Here is an 8,681-nt window from a genome sequence, read left to right as displayed (position 1 = left end):
AGGTATTAGGTGTGTTCCCGGCTTACGGTGCCACAGTGCCTGCCGGGTTGAGAGTGTGTTCGTATCGGTGGCCACCTTGCATTTCTAAGGAAATAGACGATACTTGTCTTTCACGATACTTGTAAAATGGGCTTCCTCTGGTTTGAGGATGGCACCATTATTCCTGGAAAACTGTTTGGTGCTCCAGTTTCCGTCGAAGGAGAACTCGGTAAGTGTATCGAGGAGCACGTGTTCCGCTTTTTGCGCCACTGGCGGACGGACGCGCACGTGTAGAACTTTTCCCACGAGTCGATCACTGTGCTCTTCCCAATCAATGCTTTAATTTCAACTTTGTCGTACAACGACCTGGAGTATCGTTGTTCGAGAAGTCAATGGCCGTACTGCTCGCAACGATATTAACGATTCGTGGCTTCCGCATGACCACGCGTCTACATACATACGGGCAATGTAAATAGCATGGAAGTTTATTCAGTTCGACCGACCACGTGGGTTTAATGTACACTTATTGCCGATTAGTGTTGATTACGAGACTTGTTTGGAGTATCGTTACCGAATGCCGACGATCAAATATGCCAATCATGGGGTAACTCTGCACGTTAATACGAAAATTTGCATATCCGAGCCATTGACAGTTGCATTTACTTCTGCCATGTTAGTTATCTTTGTACCGAAGATAAACGCACGAATTCAAAGCCTGTAGAAAGTTTCTTGACCTTTTGTAAAAATACCTTTGTAGAATTATGTATTGCTTTAGAAATAATATGCTATATAGTATAATATAGGAATAATATTAATATAAATATAGAAATATAGAAATAATTCCTATATAGGAATAATAATAAAGTTCATAATCCAGTCTGCTCCGTTTTAGTATTTAACGTAATCAAGTTGAGAAAAGTACGATATAATTTTGATTTGCAATCACTTTGATATATTTATCGATTCACGACTGATTAGATGAAAATTGAATCGTCGATAGACTTTTAATAAGGTAACTCTACATTTCGGAGCAGATTCGGGAGTAGATTCGGAGCAAGGTAACTTTCGTGTACACTAATGTTTCGAAAGTTACGATAGAGTTCGAACGGACATTATATCTATACGTAACAAATAGACTCTGTTTCCAGTGATACATTTTTTTCAGTGTTCCAGACCGGTATGGTGGGTTACACGGAGTCGCTTACAGATCCTTCCTACCACACTCAAATTCTAGTGCTCACGTATCCCCTGATCGGAAATTATGGCGTGTTCCACGACGAGAAAGACGAACACAATATCTCATAGTAAGATTTCAAAACGTTCGCCTAGTAAACTAGAAATAAACGGTTGGGATTCGCGCGACGATCGAAAAAACAAATTAATTGTTCGATCGAATCTCTTACCGACTGTATCTATATGTTGTTTCTGGATTAGTCTAATCAGTTTTATAAATATTTGACACTGCCGTGCAATCGATAAATGTATTGCTACTGTTTGTCCGAGAATAGGTGTCGCCAATGATCGCACACGTTTAGCAAATCTTTCCCTTCAGACAGTGTTTCTCAAATTGCACTTTCAAAAGAATTAACCGCGATGATTACGTTACAATACTTTCTGTCACGTTGCTTTAATGCTATATTAATTGAAAGTAATGACTATATAAACAACAATATTTTCAGAGATATTCCAAATACATTATTTTGGTAATATAAGATTTCATTTAATTCTTTCCTTATTAAGAAATGTTCATTTAACTTTTTGTACGTAAAATTTACTTGTAGATTTAAAATTAAAGAACTACAGAAGGTATCATTATACATGAATCAATTTTGCTCAAAATTTAATCAGTAATAAGGCCTTAAATTTTCACAATATTACTCTAAATCGTCACGAATGTATTACATTGTCGTAATATTATCGTTTATTTCCTACAGCTGGTTTGAATCGCATCGGATTTGGGCCGCGGGTCTGGTGGTCGGTGAAATATGCGAAACTCCGAGTCATTGGCGAAAAACGAAAACACTATCCGAATGGATGAAAGCACAGAAAATTCCTGGCATATACGAAGTAGACACTAGAGCTTTAACGAAAATTATTCGCGAAAAGGGCAATATATCGGCCAGACTCGTGGCGGATAGTGAAACGCCACAGATCTTGACATCGAGACTCTCCCCTATTAGGATTGCGAATTCTAACGAGTTGAATCTCGTGGAGCAAGTTGCTGAGGTGCGTTATGACATAATTTGACGTGATTAACTCTCCACCGCAATATTTGCCAAAAATGGGATAGTATAATTTTGTATAATAATATATTATTTATCAATGTATAACAACTGTTAAAGTATATTTGCCTTATATCATTTTAATTTACATTTATCTCTGGCATAAAAATTTTCTTTGTACTTTTTTCGTTCTTAGGAAACCACTGTTGTAAATATTCATGTTTAATTTGGATTATATTATTCTTTCTTTCCTATCATATCGTTCTATGCGCCATATTATAAGGGTGAAATCGAAAAAATTAGAAGCGGAAAGACTTAAAAAACTAAATAGTCGAAAACAAATTAGCTTAGAAATCTTTTTCACATATTGAGATACCCTGAATTGTTTCTTCTCTGCGGTAACTAGTTTCTTGTTCAGAAAACCTGATGTTAAAACATTAAATTTCAGTCCCACTATGAAACGTTCAATGTCGATGGTCATCCCCGTATATGCGTGGTGAATTGTGGTTTGAAGTACAATCAATTGAGGTGCTTGATCCGCCGAGGTGCTCGCGTGGACGTCGTTCCGTGGGATTTCGACTTTAACAAGACCGAGTACGACGGCTTATTTCTCAGCAATGGACCAGGGGATCCTAGCATGTGCAAAGCAACGGTGAACAATATTCGCAATTGTCTCAATTCGCGCAGTACAAAACCGATTTTCGGCATATGTCTTGGCCATCAGTTGCTTTGCATCGCAGCCGGTTGCGTTACGTATAAGATGAAGTACGTACCTTGCCATTTGTTGCTTCAACGATAGATTGTCAAGTACACGGCGGCACTGTCCTCGTGTTTCCGCGGCATTAAGTTTTACATACGTTCGTTCACAGGTACGGTAACCGTGGTCACAATTTACCTGTCACGCATCACGGGACCAAACGTTGTTTCATGACATCGCAAAATCATGGATTTGCGGTCGATGCTAGTCAGTTGCCAGCCGATTGGGAACCTCTGTTCACCAACACCAATGATAACAGCAACGAAGGCGTCGTGCACTCGAGCATGCCTTACTTCTCAGTTCAGTTTCATCCGGAGCACAATGCCGGTCCCGAAGATTTGGAATGTTTATTCGACGTGTTCTTAGACGCTGTGAAGGAGAGTGTAAATGAGAAACCGAGTATGTCTATCAAGGAGAGGTTGAACCAAAGGTTGACCTTCCACGTTGATAACCCTGGTATCGCTGTTCGTCCGAAGAAAGTGCTGATTCTGGGATCAGGCGGTCTCAGTATCGGTCAGGCGGGCGAGTTCGATTACTCTGGATCGCAAGCTATCAAAGCGCTGCGAGAAGAATGCATACAAACTCTCCTCATCAATCCCAATATCGCTACAGTTCAAACGTCCAAGGGCATGGCCGACAAAGTCTATTTCTTGCCGATTATACCAACATACGTGGAGCAGGTATAAATTGGAGAAGGAAAGGTTATTCCTCGAAGGAGTTTCGAGTTTTATTAGATCAAACGTTTTACTCAGTTTTCGTAAAGGCTTACAACTAAACAAAAATGACTCGACGTTGTCCACATTTTCCTGTAAGATAAATGCCTTTCTAAGCCTTGTTCAGTCGTATGAGGTCCATCTAACAGGTTAAAGTTATGACCAATTGAACTTCGTGTTCCTTTTGGGATAAAATCCAGTATTTTTGCACGGTTTCCGTTCCAGGTAATACAATCGGAGCGTCCCGATGGCGTACTTTTGACGTTCGGCGGTCAGACTGCCCTCAACTGCGGCATCGAGTTAGAAAGGAGTGGAGTGTTCGAAAAGTATAACGTGAAAATCTTGGGAACGTCTATACAGTCGATCATAGAAACCGAAGACAGGAAGATCTTTGCGGAGAAGATCAGTGAGATCAACGAGAAGGTTGCACCAAGTGCCGCGGTGTTCTGTATCCAAGAGGTGAAACGAAAAGAAAACTAAATTTAAATAACTCCCAAAGTAACAGAGTCACGTGTCACAGGTACCAGAATTTAGTCTACAAACCGTTTACAGGCATTAGATGCAGCCAAGAAATTGGGTTATCCCGTCATGGCTAGAGCAGCGTTCTCCCTTGGAGGTCTGGGATCCGGGTTCGCGAATACAGAGGAAGAGTTGAAGATTCTGGCGCAGCAAGCTTTCTCTCATTCGAACCAACTGATCATCGATAAGTCATTGAAGGGTTGGAAGGAAGTCGAGTACGAGGTCGTCCGCGACGCGTACAACAACTGCATCACGGTCTGCAACATGGAGAATGTCGATCCCCTCGGCATCCATACCGGTGAATCGATCGTCGTTGCTCCGAGCCAAACTTTGTCCAACAAGGAGTACAATATGCTTCGAACGACGGCTACCAACGTCATCAGGCATTTCGGTATCGTCGGCGAATGCAATATCCAGTACGCGCTGAACCCGAACTCCGAAGAATACTACATCATCGAAGTGAACGCAAGATTGTCTCGAAGTTCGGCCCTAGCCAGCAAAGCAACCGGATATCCGCTGGCTTACGTGGCTGCTAAGTTAGCTCTTGGTATTCCGTTGCCAGACATCACTAATTCCGTCACCGGGAAAACCACGGCATGCTTCGAACCTAGCCTCGATTATTGTGTCGTCAAAATTCCAAGATGGGATCTCGGCAAATTTCACCGAGTCAGCACAAAGGTAATGTAAATACTTAACTCGAGCAACTTAAATATCTTTGCTGGTATTGTTTATACAACGAAGGTTTTGATGAATGTGGTAAATACTGAGTTACGGGCATGGACGAGACAGGCGCAGAATAGGCTTATGTTCTCGTTGATTCCAGATTGGTAGTTCTATGAAAAGCGTAGGGGAAGCGATGGCAATCGGTCGCAAATTCGAAGAAGCTTTTCAGAAAGCTCTGAGAATGGTCGACGAGAATATTAACGGTTTCGATCCTTACGTGAAAGCTCCTAATGACGAGGAATTGGAAAAACCGACTGACAAGAGGATGTTTGTCCTTGCAGCTTCTATGAAGGCTGGCTACTCGATCGATCGATTGTACAATTTGACGAAGATCGATCGTTGGTTTCTGCACAAGATGAAGAACATTATCGATTATTACACTCTGTTGGAATCCAATGATCTCACGAAATTGTCGCACGACCTTTTGCTGCGGGCGAAGCAAATCGGATTCTCGGACAAACAAATCGCCGCGGTGGTTAAAAGCTCGGAACTGGCGATTTGGATACAGAGACAGGAGAGAAACATATGGCCATGGGTGAAGCAAATAGACACGGTGGCTGCAGAGTGGCCAGCTATGACCAATTATCTTTATTTAACTTACAACGGTACTACGCACGACGTGGAATTTCCTGGTGGATACATGATGGTAATCGGTACGTCATTAATTCAAATTGCTGTTATGTATAGAAGTACTATTCTATTAAACACACATGTGTACTATTATTATTACCAGAAAGAAATATTTAAGTTATGTTTATTACGCGATAAATTTTCTTCTACCTGGAAGTCGCACCTTTGCAGGTTCCGGCGTGTATCGTATTGGCAGTTCGGTGGAATTCGATTGGTGCGCCGTGAGTTGTCTGCGCGAATTACGAAATTTAGGAAAAAAGACCATTATGGTCAATTACAATCCGGAAACGGTCAGCACCGATTACGACATATGCGATCGATTATATTTCGAGGAGATCTCCTTCGAAGTCGTGATGGGTATTTACAACCACGAGTGTCCAGAAGGTATCATCCTATCCATGGGCGGGCAATTACCGAACAACATCGCTATGGATCTTCACAGACAGCAGGCCAGGATACTCGGGACGTCGCCAGAGTCCGTGGACGGTGCTGAAAATCGTTTCAAATTTTCACGCATGTTAGACAGTATTGGAATTTCACAGCCTAGGCAAGTTAAAAACTTAATAAAGTCTGAAGCTCAACTTCCATTAATACTTTTGTCTCCTAAGCGCCAGTGAGATCAACCATAATGTAATCAATAATATTAGGTGGAAAGAACTGACAAATTTGAAGTCTGCCATCGAGTTCTGCGAGGAAGTCGGTTATCCCTGTTTAGTCCGTCCTTCTTACGTGTTGAGCGGCGCCGCGATGAACGTGGCGCACTCACACCAGGATCTCGAGTCCTATTTAAAGAGCGCCAGCAAGGTGAACAAAGAACATCCTGTGGTTATATCGAAGTTTATTCTCGAGGCGAAGGAAATAGACGTGGATGCGATTGCCTACGACGGCGTTATACTTTGCATGGCGGTTTCGGAACACGTTGAAAATGCCGGTGTCCATTCCGGTGACGCCACCCTAGTTACTCCGCCGCAGGACATCAATGCCGAAACCTTGACGAAAATAAAAATCATATCGAAAGCCGTTGCCGCGTCCCTCTGCGTAACGGGTCCTTTCAACATGCAACTAATCGCCAAGGTACTGCACACAGCTATAAAGAATGCCCAAAAATAATTGTCAACGATAACAGTGTTTCGTACATTTTTACGCCTATTTTATTTTAACTTAATTTTATTCAAATTTTTGTTCATGATAATAACTCCTAAAACAGATTTCGTACAAAAATCAATAAACCGACTACTATTATCCCTCGATCGCTTTGATTTCGACAGGACAATGAGCTGAAAGTGATCGAATGCAACGTCCGGGCATCCAGATCGTTTCCTTTCGTTTCGAAAACGTTGGATCACGATTTCGTGGCTATGGCCACGCGATTGATCGTTGGAGAGCCCGTCGATCCTGTCGACATCCTCGCTGGTTGTGGCAAAGTCGGTGTTAAAGTCCCGCAATTTTCCTTCTCGCGTCTTGCTGGTAAGAGTCAATACAAAAGAAAATCAAGGAATTAATAACATCGGTATAACTATGTTATATCGATTCATATTGTATTTATTTTGACTTAGCGACTTACTCGATAAGTAGTTGAAAACAACTTGTATCTCAGAATTAATGATATTTGGATCCACGTTTATTAAGATTTTTTTCCTTGTTTTAACACCCTATTTATACATATTTTTAGGACATATAATGTATCCAAAACGTTATAATTAAATATGCTTGCTGGTAATAATTTACCAAGTCTGTCAAATATTGAGCAATTTCTAATACCGAGCTTAAAATAACAAATTTGCAATTTTACTGGGAAACGTATGCAGGTGCTGACGTTATGCTAGGCGTAGAGATGGTTTCAACGGGAGAAGTCGCTTGTTTCGGGGATAATCGGTACGAAGCTTACTTGAAGGGAATGATGAGCACCGGTTTTCACATACCGCAGAAAGGAATCCTGCTTTCGGTGGGAAGTTTCAAAGTAAGATTTTCACCGTTCAACGTTTTCCGTATCATCGATCGAACGATCCTCCTATTTTATGTATTCCGATTGCAGCATAAAATGGAATTGCTACCGTCTATTCGCAGTCTTTGCAAAATGGGATACAAATTGTACGCAAGCATGGGAACCGCAGACTTTTACACCGAGCATGGGGTCATGGTAAGTGAAAGGGAAATTCTTACTAGTCAATTATTAAATCTTATAAACGTACAGTATATTTAAATATTTACACACGGCCAACACGCGAATGCCAAGAACATTGTTCAAGTGATTTATCTAGAATTCATACGTTTTTCTAGGTCTCGAAATAAGGAACGCGTTCAGTCTTTTTCGAGTATAAATAATGTTAAATACTAATAAAGTACTAGGTTAGTATTCCTAACGCTTGAAATTTATTAACGGATCATCGGGCAATATAGAACAGTAGAACTAAATGGTAAATGTTTCCAATGGATTCGTTGCTTCTTAAATGTTTCTTGAAATTTACGTTTTCTAGCACGATTTCAAATGTACGTGGAATTATCCGACAATTTTTCGGGTATCGTCTCGAACAACACGACTTTTGGAGGGTTTGCAGTTTTTGATTTCAAATTTGGACGTTTCTTCGTTTTCGAAGCCTGTGGAATCTCCTGTTTGCCCGTTTCCTGAGGCGTTTCGTGAACTGTTGCCTCTGCGACTTGCGACTGCTCCGTCTCCGTATTCGGCGAATCCGACGTTTTTTCCGCAATTTCCTGCATGAAACGATTCCTAAGCGGCGACACAAATATGGCCATTTCCTGGTTTCTCTTGGGCGTCTCGGGCGGATCGTTACTCATAGTGGTACTCTTTTTCCTAATGACTTTGATCTTGTCGAAATAAGCTCTGGCGTCAGATTTGTATCTCTTGATCTCGAAGAGAAGAGTGGACAGCCGCTCGGCTTGGTGGAGGTAAACGTCCTTCAATCGAACATCACCGTACTGATTACACCGTTCGGCTATTTTAATGAAATGCCGTATAAAGAAGTCAAGCAGAATGTATAACCTTGGACCCTCTAGCTCGGCACAGCGTGTCTGAAAACGTATCAACTAAGTCTTTCTTTGTAATCGCTAGTGTATCGTAGATAAGATTAGAATAGACGAACGGAGATTAATTTAATTGTACCGATCCTTATCGATCGT

The 8,681-nt window shown here is 41.4% G+C and overlaps 2 protein-coding genes across 3 annotated transcripts in view; one reads left to right on the top strand and one right to left on the bottom strand.

Moving 5' to 3' along the window:
* Window positions 1-8,681, top strand: part of Rudimentary (carbamoyl-phosphate synthetase 2, aspartate transcarbamylase, and dihydroorotase rudimentary) — a 21,921-nt gene continuing 13,240 nt past the window's right edge. The window contains exons 1-13 of one of the 2 annotated variants that reach the window (XM_076776177.1): window positions 1-208; window positions 1,145-1,283; window positions 1,914-2,205; window positions 2,650-2,966; window positions 3,071-3,638; window positions 3,897-4,130; window positions 4,224-4,868; window positions 5,014-5,566; window positions 5,715-6,090; window positions 6,191-6,617; window positions 6,812-7,010; window positions 7,352-7,503; window positions 7,579-7,683. In XM_076776177.1, the coding sequence (XP_076632292.1) occupies window positions 127-208; window positions 1,145-1,283; window positions 1,914-2,205; window positions 2,650-2,966; window positions 3,071-3,638; window positions 3,897-4,130; window positions 4,224-4,868; window positions 5,014-5,566; window positions 5,715-6,090; window positions 6,191-6,617; window positions 6,812-7,010; window positions 7,352-7,503; window positions 7,579-7,683 (4,089 nt within the window). In that variant the 5' untranslated portion in view covers window positions 1-126. The remainder of the gene's footprint in view (window positions 209-1,144; window positions 1,284-1,913; window positions 2,206-2,649; window positions 2,967-3,070; window positions 3,639-3,896; window positions 4,131-4,223; window positions 4,869-5,013; window positions 5,567-5,714; window positions 6,091-6,190; window positions 6,618-6,811; window positions 7,011-7,351; window positions 7,504-7,578; window positions 7,684-8,681) is intronic. The other variant, XM_076776178.1, reaches the window with a different exon arrangement.
* Window positions 7,697-8,681, bottom strand: part of LOC143347193 (uncharacterized) — a 4,466-nt gene continuing 3,481 nt past the window's right edge. The window contains exon 4 of the mRNA XM_076776181.1: window positions 7,697-8,573. Within this exon, the coding sequence (XP_076632296.1) occupies window positions 8,028-8,573 (546 nt within the window). The 3' untranslated portion in view covers window positions 7,697-8,027. The remainder of the gene's footprint in view (window positions 8,574-8,681) is intronic.

Source organism: Colletes latitarsis, chromosome 10, assembly GCF_051014445.1.
Source record: "Colletes latitarsis isolate SP2378_abdomen chromosome 10, iyColLati1, whole genome shotgun sequence".
Taxonomy (NCBI): domain Eukaryota; kingdom Metazoa; phylum Arthropoda; class Insecta; order Hymenoptera; family Colletidae; genus Colletes; species Colletes latitarsis.
The sequence above is the reverse complement of the archived record's forward strand: the minus strand, read 5'-3'. Positions and strand labels throughout refer to the sequence as shown.